The 21,514-nt window shown below is 39.8% G+C and overlaps 1 protein-coding gene across 1 annotated transcript; it reads right to left on the bottom strand.

The window, feature by feature from the left end:
• Nucleotides 1–394: 394 nt before the first annotated feature.
• Nucleotides 395–21,374, bottom strand: LOC116701878 (vascular cell adhesion protein 1-like). The gene is given in 9 exon segments (XM_032535917.1): nt 395–1,304; nt 1,494–1,742; nt 3,569–3,898; nt 3,993–4,259; nt 18,140–18,400; nt 18,796–19,104; nt 19,107–19,124; nt 19,428–19,484; nt 21,368–21,374. Coding segments are annotated over 9 exon segments (1,665 nt in total). The 3' UTR covers nt 395–1,137.
• Nucleotides 21,375–21,514: the final 140 nt, after the last annotated feature.

The raw sequence follows: 21,514 nt of genomic DNA, 5'->3' as shown, positions 1-21,514 counted from the left end.
AAGAAAACTCTTACAAGTTACATTTTTTCTACCTGGAAATCAAAGGCCTTGCCTTATTTTCTGTGATAAACATGTATTCCTGACTTAATTCAGAAAATTATTCTGGATATGACCTTTTCCAAGATAAGCATGATCACATAGTTGATTTGTAACATGAATAAAAAACGAACCACACTTCCATTTTTAATTGTGTTCTAGTAGAGACTGATTGCATTCCCTAAACATATGTTATCTCAATATGTTTGAAATTGAGATAAAGAAAATTTTTGTTAATAGATTTTGAAGTAAAATTTTTATTTCAGAATTGTTTTTAAAACCCTAAATGAGTCACAGGTCAATTTGACCCAAGGGATACGAGAGGATCCCGAAAGTGAAAACTACACAAGGGTTAAGCTTTATATATACAACACATCTCTGAATAAAGTTATGAAGTTCTTTGCAGTAACGCAACTGCAATACAACAGAGAGAAACAGTAAAACAGCCACACTTGATGTTTCAGCCAAATGTGGCTAAACACCACATAACATTAACCTGTTGACATTAATCTAGTTTCCCATTTCCATTACCAAACTGTTTATTGGTTTGCTTTGTTTTTTCATCCTCTGCCTTCTTATGACCCACCTAGACATTCCCGGTCATTAGGTCTGCTTTCTGTCCCAAGAAACATGGAGAAGCAGCGTTCAGTTTTTACATATCTGGAACAAACTCCCAAAAAAGTGCAGTGCGCTGCAATCCTCAGTTCTTTTAAATAAAGGCTGGAGACTTTTCTGTTTGACCCTGCCTTTTATTAAATGAAGTAATTGTTCATGTCTTACACTACACTGTATCTTTTATTTTATGTCCATCATGTTCTATTTTAACTAGTTTATTTTCTATTCACTTTAATACATGTTTTAACTGTTCTGAGCTGTACACATATCTCATTAAGTATAACACTGTGTTTTACAGTAAATTAAGCTTCTGAAAAGACAGTAAGCTAGTGTTCAGTTTAGGTTACACAAGTTGGAACTTGACTTAAACTTCTTTTTTTATGATTTGGGGGCTTTTATGTCATTAGATAGCTTCAGTAGAGACATGACAGGAAATGAAGGATAAAAACAGCCCATACACATTTTAGGCCGTGCTGCAGACTTACTCTACAGAGGGCACGACAGAGTGTTGTCTGCGCGACGGAAAACGTCCTTCAGGTTGTATTGTCCCATCCGATTGGCTTTGTAGACAAATGAGTATAAAACTACTACACCGATGAAAACCAGAAGAGCAACTGCTGCAATCACACCTATAATGATTCCAATGTAGCTGACTGCAGGGAGTGGGGTGAGAAGAAAAAAGGAACAAAGAATATAACACGTCAGACAAATACCAAAACAGTCACAATGAACTTCCTTCCTCACGTGTCAGAATCCATTATCAACTACTGTGAGAATGCATTTGCACTCACTTTCCAATAACAGTCATCATAACTCTGAAGACCTGAACACTTCAAACTCACCTTCAACATCCACATTAAACGTCACAGTGAGAGTCCCCACATGGTTGCTGACAGAACAGTTGTACTGCCCTTTATGCGCAGACGTTACAGAGTTGATAGTGAGAACGCTGCCTTTGAAGTAGGAAGGGTTAGCTGACGTCCACGTGTACGAGGGACTGGGGTTTCCGACAGCCGAGCAGTTCAGCTGTAGAGAGTTTCCTTCTGCGACAGTGATAATATCTGAATCTGTTGACATTCGTTGAGGCTTATCTGTGTGTGGATTAAGTTAAGAAAATAGACATGTCATTACAGTCACAGGCACAATTTTGAAATTTAAAGAGATTTGTCATTTATGTAGTTAAACAATACATTGTGTAAGAGAAATGGTGGAAAGCCCCTATCGGGCTGTTGTACTTCACTTTTTTGGGATCTGTTACACTGCATGCCAAAACATAAAAGAAAACATTTGAAATTGTCTACCTTCATTTACAGGAACGGCTGTTAGTTTCTTTGCAGACTGATATTTTATATACGAAACATATGATCATCTTAGGCTACATCCGAACTCATTTGTTTTCACTGTATTACTAGTGTCCCATTGCCAGACCTTCCTCCACAGTGCTGCGGAGAAGGGTCTGGCTAGTCCACACAGCATTCTGGGCTGTTTCGATTTAACCTGCAGAGATCTATGGAGCAGTTAACCATAGTCCTCATAAATTGACCGGAGTTTAAAATTCCAACGCAAAGAAGCCGGTAGGTAATCGACAAATGGCCAAAAAGTGGTAACATTTCATCCTAAGGGTGAGACAAATGCAAAATGTTATGGCAATCCATCCAATAGTTTTTGAGAGATTTCACTCAAAACCATAACTATCAACCTCACAGTGGCGCTTAAGGAAAAGACAGGATTCATTTCATGAAATATTTGTACAAAGTTTCCAAGCAATCCATCCAATACTTATTGAGGTATTTCATTCTGAACCAAAGTGGGGAATGACACAATATTTTACACATGTTTTATCTGTTAGTTTTTTGGGTGCAGCAAAAAACAAGCTGCTGAATAAGGGGACATGACCTTTAAGTTGATAACGTGTCTGCAAATAGCTTTCTATTTTTACATCCAGCTGATACAGAGCAACAGTACTGATAGCAACAGGTGATGAATGTAAGTCCAATATTCTCTATGGAGAGATGGGCGGCTGTGGCTCAGTGGTAGAGCGGTTGCCTACCAATCGGAAGGTTGGTGGTTCGATCCCTGCCCCTGCAGTCATTGTCGAAGTGTCCTTTGGCAAGACACTGAACCCCGAGTTGCCCCCGGTGCTGCGCATCGGAGTGTGAATGTGTGTGAATGTTTATCTGATGAGCAGGTGGCACCTTGTACGGCAGCCCCGGCCACAGTGTGTGAATGGTGAATGTTTCCTGTAGATGTAAAAGCGCTTTGAGCAGTTGTTAAGACTAGAAAAGCGCTATATAAATACAGCACATTTACATTTACATGTGGCTCTATAGGCTCTATGGAGTTTTACTGCATTTAGTACTTTTACTCTCTCTCTGACCCAAGGGAACAGCACCCTTTCTGTGTTCCAGGACCTCCTGATTTACAAATGAAGCTCTGGATAAAAACATGAAAGGTACCAAACTGCACAAACTAATGTAAAAAGCATTACGCAATCTAAAATATGTCTTTTTACTCCCCAACCATCTGACGAACCCCTTGGGGGTCCCGACCCCCAGGTTGAGAACCACTGGCATTGTGTACAGTGTTTTTTTAAAGTTTTTTTTTAGCTTTTCCCCTGAAAACATGCTTATGAAAGCAATGAGACTAAACCAAAAAGGAATGTTGCAGGCACTTACACCAAAACAATGAGATGAAAGACACTATGAAATTCTGTAAAGATAAAATTAACTGCAGAGTCACCAAGGTTCATCATTACAAGCTAACCCTTTCACATACCAGCAGTCACGCCCATTGCTAATATAGCCTAAACATACGTATTAGAGCATAGCAGATAAAAATGCTTCTGCCATCACTGTACAAATGGCCAACATGACAGTGAAGGTTGTCAAAGTGTGTTCATTTTTCTTGTCATACTCACAGTACACGGCGGTAGTGATCTTTTGTGACGTCACCACTGGAGGGGGCTGTGGTCCTTCAGGTCCCAGTTCAAGCTTTGCTTCACACCAGTACTGGCCTCCATCATCTTCTTTACTGGTTGTGATGTTTAAAGAGAAGATCTCAGTCACTGGTTTCTTCTCTGTGTTGATGCTGGACTGAGGTTTACCCAGCGCTGTCTGTCCTCTGTAGAACGTCACAATGAGGTTTTCAACAGGAGCAACGTCCTGTACTGTACACTGCAGAGTGTACTGATGTCCCTCAAGCATCGGCCCAGTGTGATTAAAGTTGAAGGACACACTATCTGGAGGCTCTGTGGGGACGAAGAGAGAGACATGCAGGCTCACGTTCAGTAACCACATAATCTCATCACATCATCACTTACATAGTTTTTTGTGTTTACTTACGGTACACAGTTAGATTCAGTTTGCTACAACACTGGACCTGAGGAGGGAGAGTATAATAGCAAAGTATCGATGGTTGCCATTCAGTCATTCTGTGAACTGTCCATGAAATTTTGTTTTCGCTTTTTTTTGTGTCTCCAACAGGGCTCTCCACATCATATTGGATGTCAATGCATGTAGGACATACAGAGCAGTCGGCAGAGGTTGGGTCACCATGCTTCACTACCAGTCTGGCTGGAGTGAACACAGGTCGGTCTGCACAGTGTTTATCTGTAACACAAAAAGGTTGTTATTTTAAACAGCTCATTGTAAAACTAGAAATCAGATACATAATTTTTGTATTTAATGTATTCCTATTTTTCTTAAATAGAATGCCTATGTCTAATTTATCACTTCTATGGTATGTTGCTAGGTAACCTAAAATGGTCAGAAAACACAACATCAGCCATTTTCCAGCTTTAATGTTATATGGCATACTTACATTTTTGTAAGTAGACCTAGACATGCTTTTCTAATCATTAGATTTGCATTTCTATATTTCTAGTCAATCACAGAATAGGCTATATCTAGTAGCCTTGTCCATGGTTATTGTCCTGTGATTACAGCAGAAGAAAACTTTAACTTTGAGAACTGACTGTAGTCTAGCAGTGGGTGGAATACTGTCAATGCTTTGTCAATGCAAGGTACTCCAAGTTTAATTTTACATGGCCATACAGCAATTATGACAGTAGCCTATTACCACAGCATATTGTACAACGTTTGTTAGAATAACATTCAGAATGTGAGAAATGTTTGATAAATGGCACATTCTAGCAACATGAATTAACACCATTACAACCATATGTCTACTGCCCTGCAATAGGTAAAGAAAACCAACAAGTTATTGAAAAAAAGAATATGGGTTATTAGCCATATCTGTAGAGGTCTACGTGATAAAGACGATTTATTAATTAAAGCAACACGATGAAGTTTTTCAACACAATGCTGTTTTTAGATGCCACTTCTATGTTTAATCGTTAAAACGTCGGGGGGCAGATCATTTATCTGAACATTTATCATTTATCATTTTTCTGAGATAAACCGCTTTCAGACCGCAATGAATACGGAGAACTCACCACAGCTGAAGGACACGTGGAAGACCCGCAGAAAAGTCATCAAAGAAACAACCGAAAATTTGTGAGAGAAAACCATGTTTCCAGGCGCCAGGAGTCTTGTAGGCAAACGGAGATGTGATGTAGACGACGGCTGAGCCCAAAGCCAGAACAGTGCGAGTGAAATTGAAAGTAAAATGCCACTGCCTTATTATTTTCCTACGACGAGAGAGTCGGGAGGGAGTCACGTCAAGAAAAGGACAAGTGAAATTGAAACTATCAGGGAGGATTTCCGAAGCATTTTGGGGAAATTCCGGAATGACCTAGTTAGAATGAATCCTGAAAGTCAGCCCCTGACCTGTACCAATGCATAGCCTACACTCAAACACTTTTTTTGGTTAAGGAATGCGAATGGTCCGGAAGCAGACTACTCTTATCTCCTTTCCTGAAAGCCCCCTCCATGAAATGTCAAGCTCACAAATCAGCTTTCAAATCCACAGATTGCAGAACCTCTATCCTCTCCTCCACGGACACATCTCTGTGTCATACTCCAGCTTTGACTTTTTTTCTCATTTTAACACACACACACACACACACACACACACACACACACACACACACACACACACACACACACACACACACACAATGGTTATATCTCTAGTCTGTTTATATGCTACCTCTCTTTTCAACTTCATCAAATCATAACAAAAGTCATCTCGTCTAATTTAAATCATTCTTAAGAACATGTTGAGGCGTTAGTGACATTTCGGGCGGAACATTAAAAGCATTTGTCACTTTGAGTCCTGTCCCAATGTAGAACAGAACCACTGCCATAAACAATATTACACACACAGTATGAAGTGGATGAAACATCAGTGGGTCCGTGTATGGCTGGTTTGTTTCATGCTGTCGGATTAACATTCACTACAGAAAGAGTAAAGGTCTAGACCACATTCCATAATTTACAAAGCCCCAACAATTGTAGTAATTCCCCCAAGAGCAAGCAATTAGTGTGACAGTGGTGAGGAAAAACTTCCTTTTAGGATGAAACCTTGGACAGACCCGGGCTCGTTACAAGCACTTCTGGGACAGGATGCACACAAATGGAAAGAGAGAGGCGAGAGCAGCTCTTTCCCCCTCCTCCACTACTTGTAGCCAGAGGAAGTCAGGAGGCTATTTTAGAGAGGTACTTGGTGAATAAAAACAGAGCCAAACAGCTTAAACAGAAGACAATCATGGAACTGTACACTGTATAGTGTATGTCAGCAACAAACCCCTTACCACAACCACTTTCTAACTAACCACCTTTAATAAATGGTCAATACATCATTTATTTAGGCTTTTTTAAATCAGTTACAAGCTAACGACGTTATTTCTCAAAATGTTGAAATGTTCCTCCACAGTCGGAGCATTTATTTTAACAGTCCTACGATGTTAAAAAAACGAATTAAAAAAAAATTATTGCACGAACACATTAATACAACAGAAATACATAGAGCATCAGCTCCAACGATTTATTAATAACAATGACATGTGACGTATGTTTACTTCATATTGTAAATGATCTCTGATCTGAATAAAGTGCAGACTCCCTCAGCTGTTTAGCAGGCTCAACAGGCAGTTGTGATACAAAACTCAATGAGCAACCTCAAAGTCTATTGTTTTCATAACTCTTTGAACTCATAAGGATGTCTCTGCATGTTCTTTAAGAACATGTTCATGGATAAAGGCTGTGTTCCAGTTAACAGTAATGGCTTAAAATCGGCCCTGGCATTTCGGCCCAGACCGGCCCACCCTATACCCGTGCACTTTTACGCCAAACTAGTGCAATCATAGCATGCCTACTTCTTTTTGTTGTTGTAGTGTCATCGTCAACCACATGTTTTGGCTCAGTTTTATTAAGGGGCAAAGTGTTTTAAGGGGAGATCTGCTCCAGGTTCCACTCTCACCTCCCCATCTCTGTCCCTCTCAATTCAATTACATTTTATTTATATCCCAACAAGAGTTATCTCAAGACATTTTTACTCTAGTCTAGACCCCACTATAATTTACAAAGACCCAACAATTTCAGTAATTCCCTCAAGAGCAAGCATTTAGTGCGATAGTAGCAAGAAAAAACGTCCTCTTAGGGAGAAACCTCGGGTGGTTAGGAAAACTTCCTTTTAGGGGGAAACCTCAGGCAGACCCAGGTCCTTGGTGGGCGGTGTCTGATGGTGCTGGTTGGGTGTGTGATGAACAGTGGCAATTATAGTCACATTTAAGATAATGGAACTAAGACTAGAAATAGTAGTTGTAGTAGTTCATGGAGTAGCAGGGCGTAGCAGGGCGTTACAGGGTGTAGCAGGGCCTCGTCCTGAGCCTCCTCCTCACTGGGCACACCACTGCCGCCGACATCACCAGCACTGTCACCAGCTACAGGTCCTGCTACTGCCCAAAACACGTCTGTCAATTTGACACATTTGGCAGCGTGTCTTTTTCTCATGCAGCTTTTCTTCACCTCCTTTGCGCTTCTTCTCCGTGATCTCTATCACTATTCTAGCCTGGCAGATGCACACTGAAACTGCATGCAAACAACCCAAAGAGGGTTCTGTTTAAAGCAGCCCAGTCTCATGGTATTTTGTGAAATGTGTTGATTTTGAATTTTTAGGCAGCGAGTAGTATTGAAAAACGAAAATCCGCGCTGGAAGGTTGGTTGGGGTAGTGGATGGGTCAAACTTAAGTCATGTCATGTCCCTGCGCCCGGGGATCGCATCCTCCGTGTGGCGGTTTGTCCCGTTGTCATGGCCGGCATGTGGTGTTTCATTTCCCCATTGTTGAGTTCCCCAGGCAGCCCAGTGTCATGGCAGTTTGTGAAATCGTGACATGTACACAAAATAATAAATCAAAATGATGTGACCATTTCACTAACTGGCATGATACCGGGTTGCTTTAATGAAAGGATTGGGCCAGTCTAGTGTCAATTAGGAAAACAACCAATGGGCCGCTGAGCTATGTGTTTCATGGGCTGCATCTGTCAGAAATAAAGACCTAGCCTATGTGATATTTTTAAATTAAAAACATTTTTACTAAAGTGTTTTAGTAAAAAGTAGGATCTAGGCCTACCACTTTTATGGGCCGGTTCATGGGCCGAAAAAAAACAAAACAGAGACAGGGTGAACCGTGGCCTGGCTGTGTATACTTAACTCCTTTTTCTCATGTGTATTACCACTCTCTGTTTAAGGTCAGTGCTAAATTTACTTAATGAAAAATGTCTTCTTATCTTTACATATTTTAAACATCGGCAGAGTAGCCTTTCTGCTCAATTGAAATTAAAATAACAGCTTGAATGTAAGTGACTTTCAGTTTAGGCCTCAGGTCAAAATAAGTGTTTACAGATGTCTTTAGATATAAATTACACTCAGAAATGAGTAATGCACTTGATCTTTATGTCCACACCAACTCATTCCCCTATTATGAAATGTACTCTTTGAATTCTACGTATTTTTAGAATAAGTTTTCCAGGCCTGTAAAGTGAAGTGAAACACTGAAGTAGATCAGCTGAGGTTTATTAAGAGGAAGTTGACCTTGGGTCACATTTAAGTCCTAAACAGGGAGATTTCCTGATTAGGGTTACTAAACTTCACTTGTTGATTTAAAGAAGGTCATCAGAATAAATAGAGATATGCATATAGAGCCAGAGTGTGCTATACATTTTTCTTATTTTCAAGTCCACCTCATTACAACCCTTGGTGTGCGTTATTTTTTTATATTACTAAACTTCCCTGTCTGAACTGGACTGAGAAGCAGCTCGATCGTCAGACGAACCGTCAGAAGCCTATGCTGTCATTCACTGAGGTCATGTTTAGTCAGAAGTGTTGCATCATCTTAAACTCTTCCGCAGAATTTGTGTGATGAAATTTAAAGGGAATATACAACTATTTTTACTGTCTCACGGCTCAAGTATTAGGTTCACTAGGTGCTGAGGTTGCAACCAAAACTTCTCTTCCTGACAGCATTTTACGTGGCAATGTACGTCTTTTCATGATGATGAAAGAGGCAGACGTGATGTTACAGGGATAAATGAAGAAGTATGAAAATGAGTTGAATTGCGAAGTATCGTTCTCTCCACTTGTCCATGGCACATTGTTCTCATCAATCCTTTGCATACAATGTGGATTTGCACTCACGTTTACGTTGGATCATCGTTTTTGTCTGTAAGTATGACATATATTTAATCTTTGAATTTACCTTTTATTTATCTTTCTGAATTCTCAATTTTCACACAAAAAGTACTCCACACTGTATTGCTTGTATATGTACAGTATGTGTTTTGGTGTCAGTGCAGACAGCTGGAGCACTGACAGCTGTGTGCCATCAGAAACTGCCGAAGAGGGCGTTGCTGCACATTAGCAGCCCGTGCGTAGTAGACAATGGAGGGCAAAGAACATTGCTAAACAACATGGGCCCAACTGGAGCTACATGTGTAAAACTCTGACTACAGTCTGCACAGCAACAGTTCATGTGGACCTGAATCTAGTTCCTTTTTCATTGCTTGAACACAGTTTTCAAAACTCTTCCCACACCATGACTTTAACCTCGACCTGCACAACACTGTGGATTTACAGCACTTTGTTCAAATGCTAACATATGCTAACACACAACTGTTAACCACACATTCAAAACAGAATAAAATCTCAGTCTTCTGCCTGATGATTGCAATTTTAGTATTTTAGTCTTGTTTTAGACACACACACACACACACACACACACACACACACACACACACACAAACACAACACATATATATGAGCTCAGTACATTTTCACAGTTTTTCAAAACTCTTCACACAGTGAGCACAACAGAAGTATATGTGGGCTAAACTGTAGATCTTTTATAATTGCTTTGGCACAAAGTGCATTCAATGACATATATTCATTCTTTTCTCATTTCAAAACAACAATCGCCAAAACTCTATGTACCTACAGGCCAATTTGCACATGCTAACATATTGTTTTTGAAACTGTTAAACTTAACTTCAAAACAGTTACATAATGAAAAACTGAATAAGACAGCAATGTGCTACATTTCTATATTGATAATAATATATTTTAAATTGAATTAAATTGAAATGAAAGGCTGATTCTCATTATGGCTTGCTCTTTCAATTTCATTGCAGAAGGAGATAACCTCAGAATAGTATAGTATTGTGACGTAAACATGGAGAAGTAGCTGTGAGAGGAAGAAGAGTAGCTGAGAGGGGGGCGAGGAATTCATATGCGTGGTGGAAGAGGAAGAGGAAGATCAAGAGCTGTAGTCTCAGATGAGATTAGAGATATTGTCATTTATCATGTAATCAATCATGGTGTGTCAGTGAGAGAGGCTGGTCAGAGAGTGCAGCCAAACCTGCAGCACTCAACAGTGGCATCTATTGTTAGAGTTTTCCGTCAAACCAACAGGTAACTTGTGTTCTGCATGGCATCTGACTGGACCAGACCAGGGAAGAGAGTTTGTATTTCCAATTGTGTTTGTTTAAAAAGAAACTTGAAAATAATAATTAGTATTGAACGTTATCTTATGCCATATATACTTACAAAGATTTTCAAGGTGGGATTGTTTGAAGACTTATCTTAACTATTTCCTTACAGATAAACACTGAATGGTGTCGCATTCTCAGCATCAAGAGGAGTCTATGTGCCCCTCACCATCCCCAGACGAATGTGATTGGCTTGTCGGTAAAGGTTAGCTTTGCCAAATTGTGAGAAAGTAAAAACTTCCATACTTTTTTTGATTTGAACATGTGTTTTTCAAATTTAGAGCTCTGGCAAAACTGGTGAGAGATAAAGCCGACAAATGGGATCTATATCTTGATCCAGTGATGTTTGGTGTGCAAACAAAAAGCAGCTGACAACATGCTTCTCCCCTTCTTACTTGATGTTTGGCTGAGAAGCGCATTATTCATCAGAGGTGGCTGAAAACTACAAGGTTAACTGAACTTTTAATCTTTTTAACTTGCAAAAAAACTTGTTGTTTATGTGAACTGGAAGCAAGTTAAATTTTTCCTTTTATTTGTAATGTGAATGGGCGGCCGTAGATACACAGCAACAGACGGACATCTGAAACATTGTCCAGGGAAACCAGGAGAAAGTTCACAAAATAACAAGGGCAAGAATGCAAACCCATACTCAAAGCCTTCAGGTGGGAGACATGGCATAGACAGACATCCGCTTCAAGCGCCACGCCAATCTTCTGCCACCTCTTCTGGACTTGCTTTCACCTCATCCAATACTGAAAAATGTAACAGCAAAAGGCAGACATTGATATTGTATTTTTTTTGTCTATTTAAAAAGTCATCCAAATATAAATCACAATCATTACAACACTTTTTTTTTATGTTTTTAAATGCACACTCCTGGCTTAAAATATGCAATAAATGCACAATGAGTGAAAATGATACATTTATAGGCCATTTTCTCCTTGGAGGAACCTTGTGCTTGACTGACTTGGCAACGCATCAAAAGTAGTTTGGCGTCGACAAGGTATTGTGTTACATAATGTCCGGTTTGTCTCATCATGAAGTCCAAGGTAAGTCTTTTGTACGTGCATAAAATAAACACTAGCTTTCTGTCTTCTTCTTTCTGAAGGGGTTTAACTGGACAGAAAACACAGTAAAACAGGAAGAAGTTAGGAAGAAGTTGACTTATCAACTTATCAGGTCCTACCCCCTTTCTCTACTTTTATCATTTAGTAAATCTTTCCACATCACAGACAGTAAGTGGACTTCCCCATACTCTGAAAGATTTCCTTGCATTTCACTTCAAACATGAATTATTTTAAACAGGTTTTATTCCAACTGTTGATTTACATTAATTAGATTAGATTAGATTAGATTAGATTAGATTATACTTTATTATCCCACGACGGGGAAATTCTGTCGTTTACAAGTAGCAGCATAGCAGCAACAGCAAAAAAAACAGAAAAACAAAACAATAACACACAAACAAGTAGCACGAAAGAAATACAAGGCAAGAAATACAAGGCAAGAAATACAGGCAAGAAATAGACAATGAAAATATGTTAGACTGAGTAAGTAAAATGCCGTCAAACAAAGGAATTTTAAAGTGCGGTTGCCATGATAAGAGAAACAATTTTGCGGTGTAAGTGACGTTAAAAATTAAGTAAGTTGAATGTTTAATTGAGCAAAGAAGCAAGAGTCGGTAGCATAATTTAAATTATATTAACCTGAGACCATAAATTGAAAGTAAGTACTTGTAATAACATAATATAAATACCATATTAAAGATAAACGGGAAAGTGTATGATTAGATGGGAGAAAAAACAGGAACAGAAACTACAACACTATCAGGTAGAGCAGGTGTTGTAGAGTCTGACAGCGGCCGGATGAAGGACCTGCGGTACCTCTCCTTCTTACACCGTGGGTGTATCTCTGCTGCTGAAGGAGCTGCTCAGGGAGCCCACAGTGTCATGTAGGGGGTGAGAGGTGTTGTCCATGATGGATGTCAGCTTGGCTAACATCCTCCTCTCCCCTACTTCCTCTATGGGGTCCAGAGGACAGTCCAGGACAGAGCTCGCTCTCGGATCCGTCTATTGAGTCTGCTCCTGTCCCGGTCCGAGCTGCCCCCCTCCAGCAGACCACAGCGTAGAGGATGGCAGAGGCCACCACCGAGTCATAGAAGGTCCTGAGGAGAGTCCTACACACTCCAAAGGACCTGAGTCTCCTCAGCAGATGGAGGCGACTCTGGCCCTTCTTGTAGAGTGCTTGGGTGTTATCAGTCCAGTTCAGTTTATTGTTTAGGTGAACACCCAGGAATTTGTAGCTCTCCACTACATCAATGTCCAATCCCTGGATGCTCACCGTGAGAAGGGGGATGTTTTCCTCCTAAAGTCGACTATCATCTCCTTTGTCTTGCTGGTGTTAAGCTGAAGCTGGTTAAGCTCACACCAGCTGACAAAGTCCTTGAAACCGACCTGTATTCCAGATCGTTCCCCTCAGAGACACAACCCACAACCGGCTGTGTCATCAGAGAACTTCTGGATGTGGCAGTGGGTGGTGTTGTGTTGTGAAGTCCGAGGTGTAGAGGGTGAAAAGGAAGGGGGAGAGCACCGTACCCTGAGGGCACCTGTGGCTGCAGGCACCACGTTCAGACACACAGTGATGGAGCCTCACATACTGTGGTCTGTTGGTGAGGTAGTCCGTAGTCCATGCAGCCAGATGTTGGTCCACTCGGCACTCTCCATCTTCACTCTGAGGAGCGAAGGCTGGATGGTGTTAAAAGCATGGAGAAGCGAAAGAACATGACTCCACAGTGCTCCCGCTGTCCTCCAGGTGAAGCAGCGATCTGTGCAGCAGGTAGATCACTGCGTCGTCCACTCCAATCCCAGGCTGGTAAGCAAACTGCAGGGGGTCCAGCTGTGTGCCCCACCAGGGGTCGCAGGTGACGCAGGATGATCCTCTCCATGGTCTTCATCAGTGAGAAGTCAGGGCAACAGGCCTGAAGTGGTTTTGGCTCCTGGGTCGCGGTGACTTTGGTACCGGGACCACACGGAGGTCTTCCACAGGGCTGGGACCTTCTCCAGGCTCAGGCTCAGGTTGAATAAGTGCCTGAACACACCACAGAGCTGGTCAGCACAGTCCCTGAGGAGATTGGGCTGATGCCGTCCGGGCCCGGGGCCCTTTCCCTTTCCTTGAGCTTCTTCAGTTGACTTCTCACCTGATCATCTGTTATGAGAGTGGGTGGAGGATGACTGGGGTGTGTGGATGGTAGGAGGTGAGGGTCTCAGGGAGGGGGAGAGGGGGGTGGTGAACTGATGAGCGGGGAGAGGGGGGAGAGCGGGCTGGTGGTTCATTGCTGAATACCAACTTTGACAACATTTGTATTGGACAAGTATTTTTTTGACCATTGTTTATTTGAAAAATATTCTTAGTGTGCTGAGAAGATCCCGGCAGAGAAGGTTCCAGTCTTTGTCAATTCAGTCAAGGCAGTGGAGGCCTACAGAAAGGAAGTGGCTGTCACATTGCTGAATTAGATGGTATATTTACAGCTGCTTTCTCTGAACATAATGAGGACTTTCAAATATCCTAAGAACGTGTATTATTACAAATCAAAGAGAAGTTAAATGTATTCAGTATATAACAGTCACGGTATATTTTGCTGTGTCCGCCTGGTTCAGCTCTGAGATTTTCGCGCCCGTAGCAAGACACCTGTCATGTATGAAATCCACAACTGTTTGAGAGATATTCTCATAACACACACACTGACAGACAGACCTTCCTGAAATGTATAGCTAGATGTTTTTTCACCATTTCCATTTTTTAGCTGCTGAACTGAACTGTAAGAACAGCCAAATTGATTTATAAACAGGCAGTATCATCCTATTGGTTTTTTTGGCTTATACAGGAAGCCAGTAGAGACTTAACAATCAGGTGTATGTTTTCTGACATCCTGTTCCCTTTATAAACTGTAGCAGTTGGATTTTTAATAAGACAAAACTTTTGGACAGTATTTTTGGGGAGTGATTAAATGTTCATCTTAATTAACTCTGCTAAAAGTTGATAAAAGCCTGATCTTATGTGGCTATTTTGACTTTAACCTCAGTGAGGTGTAATAATTCATTCATGTAGTTAGTTTAACAAGTCTTTGTAATAAATCATTACAGAAAATGTTTACATTTATAAAGTGTTTTCCTCTTATTACATTAGATGCTTACATTATGTCATGGTAAATTGAATAAGTCATTTGAATAAGTAATTATCAACACCATATCTTAACCAGATTATCTCAGTGAGCTCTGCCATCCTTTCAGTCTTAAAAGTGAAAGTGTGTTAGTTGTCGGTCTCCAGATTTCCTGGTTTTTACATCACCTTCTAGATTATCTATTATCTTTACTCTGCAGGCCTGTCATGTCCACACAATAAAAACATCTTTATTCACATGTGGAAAGTGTGCATATGTAAAATCCTAATTTATATCTACAAATATTACTTGAATTCAACAGTTATGATCAAAGAAAGTAAGCTAAATTGTTTAAATTTTGTTCAATGTTTTCAGGACCACAAACATATCTAAGCAATCTAAAAAAAAAAAAAAATAAGGAAGGCCTATTTAAATCTGGGTAACACATTTAATTATATCTGTATTTGGATAACCCCTCAGTGCTATTGATCTAAGGACATGAATAGATGCATGCCTACATTCTTGATGATTGCGGTAGTTTAGACTATCACAGTTCACCAAGTTACCACACACAGACATATTGATCTATGCACGTGATAGCGGTAGGCCTGTAGGTGCTCTACACACAAGGAACAAAACTGAAAGTTTGGTACTTCAAACTGATATTACAGGGATAACTAAAGTATTAAATGAGTCGAATTGTGAAGTATCATGCTCTTCACTTGTCCACGGCACAGTGTTCTCTTCAATCCCAGACACACATTGTGGATTCCCACTCACGTTTACATTTGACAGTACATTTTGTTTATACGTGTACACGTTGTACATGATATATTATATAAATCTTTGAATTCACCTTTTATCTTTCCTAATTCTCATTTTTCACACAAAAAGTACTCCACACTGTATTTTACTCCATGTATTGCTTGTATATGTAATAAATAACAGCCTGTGGTCAGAACTGTTTTTATTTATTTCAATGAAACAACTACTACTACTACTGTCATTTTCTGACCAAACTTTTCTGGGGCCTCCCTAAGCAGAAGCGCCCACATTTTTTTTCGTGACCAGCTGTTGTTTGTGTTTAGTGTTTTCTCTTGTTTACACGGCTAACTTTAAAAAATATAAAAACACGGTCAACCACTGGAGCAAAAAAAGTCCCTCCAAACGTTGTTCTAAGAACTAGAATCGTTCCTAGTTCTTGCGCTGCAGATCCGATAAAAGAGGGGTCCTTAGAACTATAAAAACGTTCCCCTGCTCTGAAAACGCTAATACATCGACTGAATGTCGCAACATACCATACACACATATACGGCAACGACATAACAATTATTAGTACTTTTTGAATCAGTGTTTGTTAGCCATGCTAGCTGCGTTGCTTAAGGACTGTCAGTTGGTAACAACCTTGGTCCAGACTGAACATCTTTAACAACTATTAGATAGATTGCCATGAAATTTTTGTAGAGACATTCACAATCACCAGAAGATTAATCCTAAAAAACAATTGGCAATTCTCTGATTTTTCTACTAGCGAGTAAATTAATATCAACTGAAAAATTGGCAAATAAAATGGTGCAGACATTAAAATGCCCCCTCAAAATGTATTTTATTTATATAGCACATTTCAGCAGCAGTGCAATTACATAACAGCTTTACACAAAACATGAAAACAGAACAATGGATACATAATTAAGAACAATGGATACAAAATCAGACAGATTACGGGAATACAATTCACAATGCAGTACAATGAATTAAAAAAGGCAATGTCAAAACCAAAGGTCTTCAGCTTTGATTGAAAAGAGCTGAGAGTAGGTGCTGAGCTACAGTTTTCCGGAAGTTTGTTCCAGATATGTGGAGCATAGAAACTGAATGCTGCTTCCCCCTTTAATGAGATCTGGTCAAGAAACTAATGATTTACCAGCCCAGCTGCACTTTGTGTTTATTGCAAATTACCAAATCTGATAATAACTTAATACTATTTATCCCAGCACCCTTTGCACTATGTTCCACATTTAAATAATTTTTATTGGACTCTTCATTGCACTCATCTCTCTACATTGTTTCTGTTTAGAGTATGTTAATATTAGTTTGTCTATATTAGTGTGTATATATTGTTTGTTTGTTTGATTGTTTTGAATGTGTAAGCACATTGTGAGCAACTATGCTCCAAAGGAAAATTCCTCGTAAGTGTCTTCATACCTGGTCAATAAAGCTGATTCGGATTCTAATTTTGATTATCATACTAACATCCTAAACTAAGATAGTAAACCTGGTGAACATAGCTACTACTAAACATGTACTACTTAGCGTTTCCAAGCGAATGTGCAAGTATGGCCTCACAGGTCTGCTAACATGGCTGTGGACTTACTGGTTTTTTTCATTGTCAATTAAATATATCCACTCTAACATCAATTATTACAGTATGTTCTGTGTGTGCATTTGCAGACAGGCAAACATTGGTCATTTACAAGCTAATGCACACTAAAGGAGACACAATGAGTATTACACTGTAAGCGTTCTCACATAACGGGCTGCCTTCTCAATGTGTTTATAGAGCTGATATCAACATAAAATGTGAGCTATGTAGGACATGAATAAAATACCCTTTATTGTCCTATTAGATTGTTCAGTGGCAACAATATGTCCTGCCAAGTGGTTTGTTCTAGAAACAAACCACTTGTGTTCTCTAGGAATGAACTCAAACCAGAGCAGAGACTAAAAGCACAAAACACATGAACCTGTGAAGCAGCATGCTACTGGTGCTGCTGTTGGGTGCGGTGGTTCTCTGTGTCGTTGTTGTGGTGATTGTGGGGGTTGAGGTGGTTGTTGTGCTGGGTGTTGTAGGCGGTAGTCTGGTTGAGGATGGCTTCAAACCTATGGGCAAATAGACAGTTGACTGTAAATCTTTCGTACCTGATTGACTGATTTAAGCACTAATTATCAGTAAATCAGTAACTAATCCTTAATTAACCATTTCTTACTCATTCATTTAACAGTAGCTACCAGGCTGTTTACCAGTAACTAATCATTAATTAGCCATTTGTTACTCATTTATTCCTCAGTAATTACTTATATTGTTTCCCCTTTATTGTTATTGTCAAATGTTATTTCCCAAATCCTTGGAGGTTAAAAGGGAAGTAAATCTGTTATTTATTGGTATCAAATATTTTTGAGTCGTGCAAAAAATTCTTCCTGCCTTTTGTCAGATGTGGGGGTCTATGGCTGCTGCATAGCGCAGAAAATATCAAGTCTCACACATACTGTAGGCCAACACACAACTCCTGCTGTCAGGGCGTTTTTAAAAACTAAATTGTAGTTGAGTGCAAACACAGCCGAATCCGAGCGTTAGGAAAAAAAAGGAAAATTTTAAGTTTGAACTCACCTGTGACAAGCACGTCAAACGTCACAGTGACAGTCCCCACGTCGTTACTGACAGAACAGACGTACCACCCTTCATCCTCAGAAGTTACAGAGTTGATAGAGAGAACACTGCCATTGGGGGAAGAAGAGCTGATGTTGGCTGACGGGAGCATCCAGGTGTATGACGGGCTGGGGTTTCCCACAGCCGAGCAGTTCAGTTGTAGAGGATATCCTTCTGTGACAGTGATCCGACCAGGATAGAACCCTTCTAGCTGAGGTTCATCTGCGGGGTGGACAGAGAAAAATACATTAACACAAACAGCTAACAAGTCCAACAGTTAAGTAAACAGATGGCCGTCAAAGAAGAGTTTGACACATTTGAAATTCTCTTCAATTCCCCTGCTCCCTGAGCGTTTAGTTGACCCATAACCCTAATTAATGTTGGGCAAGTTACTTCCAAAATGTGATACATTATAGATTACTAGATACTGACATTTGAGAGTAACCATTTCACTACAGACATAGTTACTCTCCAAGGCTGATCAACAAATTGCCACTAATTTGTTGTTTTAACGTGTTTTTTTTTTTTTTTAGTTATTTTTCGCATGACAATATTCTGGTTGGCTCAATCACTGCAAGATTAAGGAGTGTAGTTTTTCTTCTTCTTGTCATACTCACAGTACACGGCGGCAGTGATGTTTTGTGACGTCACCACTGGAGGGGGCTGTGGTCCTTCAGGTCCCAGTTCAAGCTTTGCTTCACACCAGTACTGGCCTCCATCATCTTCTTTACTGGGTGTGATGTTTAAAGAGAAGATCTCAGTCACTGGTTTCTTCTCTGTGTTGATGCTGGACTGAGGTTTACCCAGCGCTGTCTGTCCTCTGTAGAACGTCACAATGAGGTTTTCAACAGGAGCAACGTCCTGTACTGTACACTGCAGAGTGTACTGATGTCCCTCAAGCATCGGCCCAATGTGATTAAAGCTGAGGATACACTATCTGGAGGCTCTGTGGGGACGAAGAGAGAGACATGCAGGCTCACGTTCAGTAACCACATAATCTCATCACATCATCACTTACATAGTTTTTTGTGTTTACTTACGGTACACAGTTAGATTCAGTTTGCTACAACACTGGGCCCGAGAAGGAGAGTATAATAGCAAAATACTGATGGTTGCCATTGACTCATTCTCTCAACCGTCCATGAAATTTTGTTTTCGCTTTTTTTGGGACGTCCAAAAGGGCTCTCCACATCAAACTGGATGTCAATGCAAGTAGGACATACAGAGCAGTCGGCAGAGGTTGGGTCACCATGCTTCACTACCAGTCTGGCTGGGGTGAACACAGGTCGGTCTGCACAGTGTTCATCTGTAACACAGACATTCAATTAGAAAATTTGGATTTTAAACAGCTTGTTGTGGAATTAACAATCAGACACACTTTGAAAGCACATACAAATCTGTCCTTCCCTATTAAAACATTTCATTCTAATATGATAAATAGGATCAACTGGTTAACATGGTTGTATTGAGTTTAATTGTAGGCCTAAGGATAAAATATTTGTCATTTTGAACATTTATACACCCTGTTACCAAAATAAGGACGAACACTTCTATACATTGGCATGTGTTGTGTCATGTCTTTAATGAGGAAAATGCTTCCACCTCCAATTGTGTTATTGAATATATTAATGTTGAGGTCTCTGATGGTAACTCTTTATTTGCCAATCAGTTCACGCAGTTTTGCTCTGATGGCAAGTCTAGCAAAGAGCTTATACAAAATGTTATACTTAGTATATTCGTGAAGCTTGGAACACAACTTCCCGCTTGATAAATAAATTGAAATGAATATGCTAGACCCTACTGTATGTATTTTTTGATATGTCTTTTGTTTCAAAGTAACTTCATTTTTTCCACACTTTAGAATACAATACTAAGTTCTTAAATAAAATACAAACGCTTGAATGCCCTAAGGAATCACGAAAATGAATAGTCAAACGTGACCTAAAAATAAAGGCACTGGACAGAAAATGCAAAAAACATAAAAAAACACTAGACAATTCTTTCATATGAAAGTATGTTGTGAATTGTAAAGTAGTTTGTAGACAATTCCGTATTTAAACGGGAACAGTCTTTTGGAAAATCTAACCCTTTTTACAGTGTCTGCGAAATTATCCCTTTTTTTATGGAAATAGAGTTTACTTACACAGGGGGACCATAAAGCTGCCAGAACCATCAACAACAACCAGAAGAAAGAATGAAAAAATTATTAAAAGATATTTTTTTGTACAAAAAATGGCAAAAAAAGCGCCCAAAAGGTGGTCAGGGAATTAAAGGCCCATCCGTTTTGTATTTTTACGTAGTCAAAAAATTTGGGACGCTTCTGTTTCTCCCCCAAAAAAACCCCCTTAAGTTTTTCAGTTAAAAGGGAAAATGTGGTTTTCCCCATTTCCGGGTTTTTTTCTCACCTTTTAGATTCATTCAAAGAACCCTTTTGATTTGCATAAATTTGGGAGGCAAAAGGTTTAAATTGGGGTTTTAGGGAGGGGGAGCCCTATTTACAGTGAATGGGATCATTCAAAACAGCCTTTAAATTTTTAATTTTAAAGGGTTTTTTTACCAGTAGGCATATTAATGTGTTAGGGTTGATTTGTTTTTTAAACAAAAAGAATACTTTTCAATTCACTTTCATATTTTTATTTTTCTTGGCAGGCAACGGGTTTTACCCCCAAAAATGAGCCAATTTAACCCGTTGAAATATTGGTGGAAAAAATTAAACTTTTTTAAAAAGAAAAGTTGATTTTTAAAGAAAAGGGACAAACCTATATCCCGTGATTATGGTGCGGGGTTTGGGGGGCCACCCCCCGAATTTTTTGCATTAAACACTTCTTTCGATTTTTGGGGTTTTTAGCACCTATTTTTACTTTTCATGAACAGCAGCCCCAAACTATCTTTTTAGAGGGGAAAATTCATCCAAATTAAAAAAATGGAAACATTGCAAAAGGCTCTTATGCATTCAGTTTTCGTGTGTTTATTTTCCTTTGATCGACTTTAATGTACAAAAATAATTCTGGGTGGAGGAACAAACTAAAGTTTGGTACGGCATTCATGGGAAAAAAGTTGGGGGTGCGAGCTTTAAGCAAAAATTACTCAATTCCGGGGCTCTTCGTCAGTTCATGAGACCTAGGGAAAATGGGCCGGGACTCGGATTTCTTTTCCTTCGCTTGTGCACATACGCACATAATTGTTTACCCGCCATCATTTTTAATGATGGTTTGGGAAAAAATACCAGTGCATTTTTAAAACCCCCGGGGGTTAAAAACCCTATTTCCGGGGGGGGGCACCATTCGGGGCCGCCCCCCCTCACTCTGACATTTCTTTCCCTAAAACAGTATAGGT

Source organism: Etheostoma spectabile, chromosome 2 (genome assembly GCF_008692095.1).
Source record: "Etheostoma spectabile isolate EspeVRDwgs_2016 chromosome 2, UIUC_Espe_1.0, whole genome shotgun sequence".
In the NCBI taxonomy this organism is placed as follows: Eukaryota; Metazoa; Chordata; class Actinopteri; order Perciformes; family Percidae; genus Etheostoma; species Etheostoma spectabile.
Note: the sequence above shows the minus strand (reverse complement) of the source record. Positions and strands in the feature narration are given on the sequence as shown.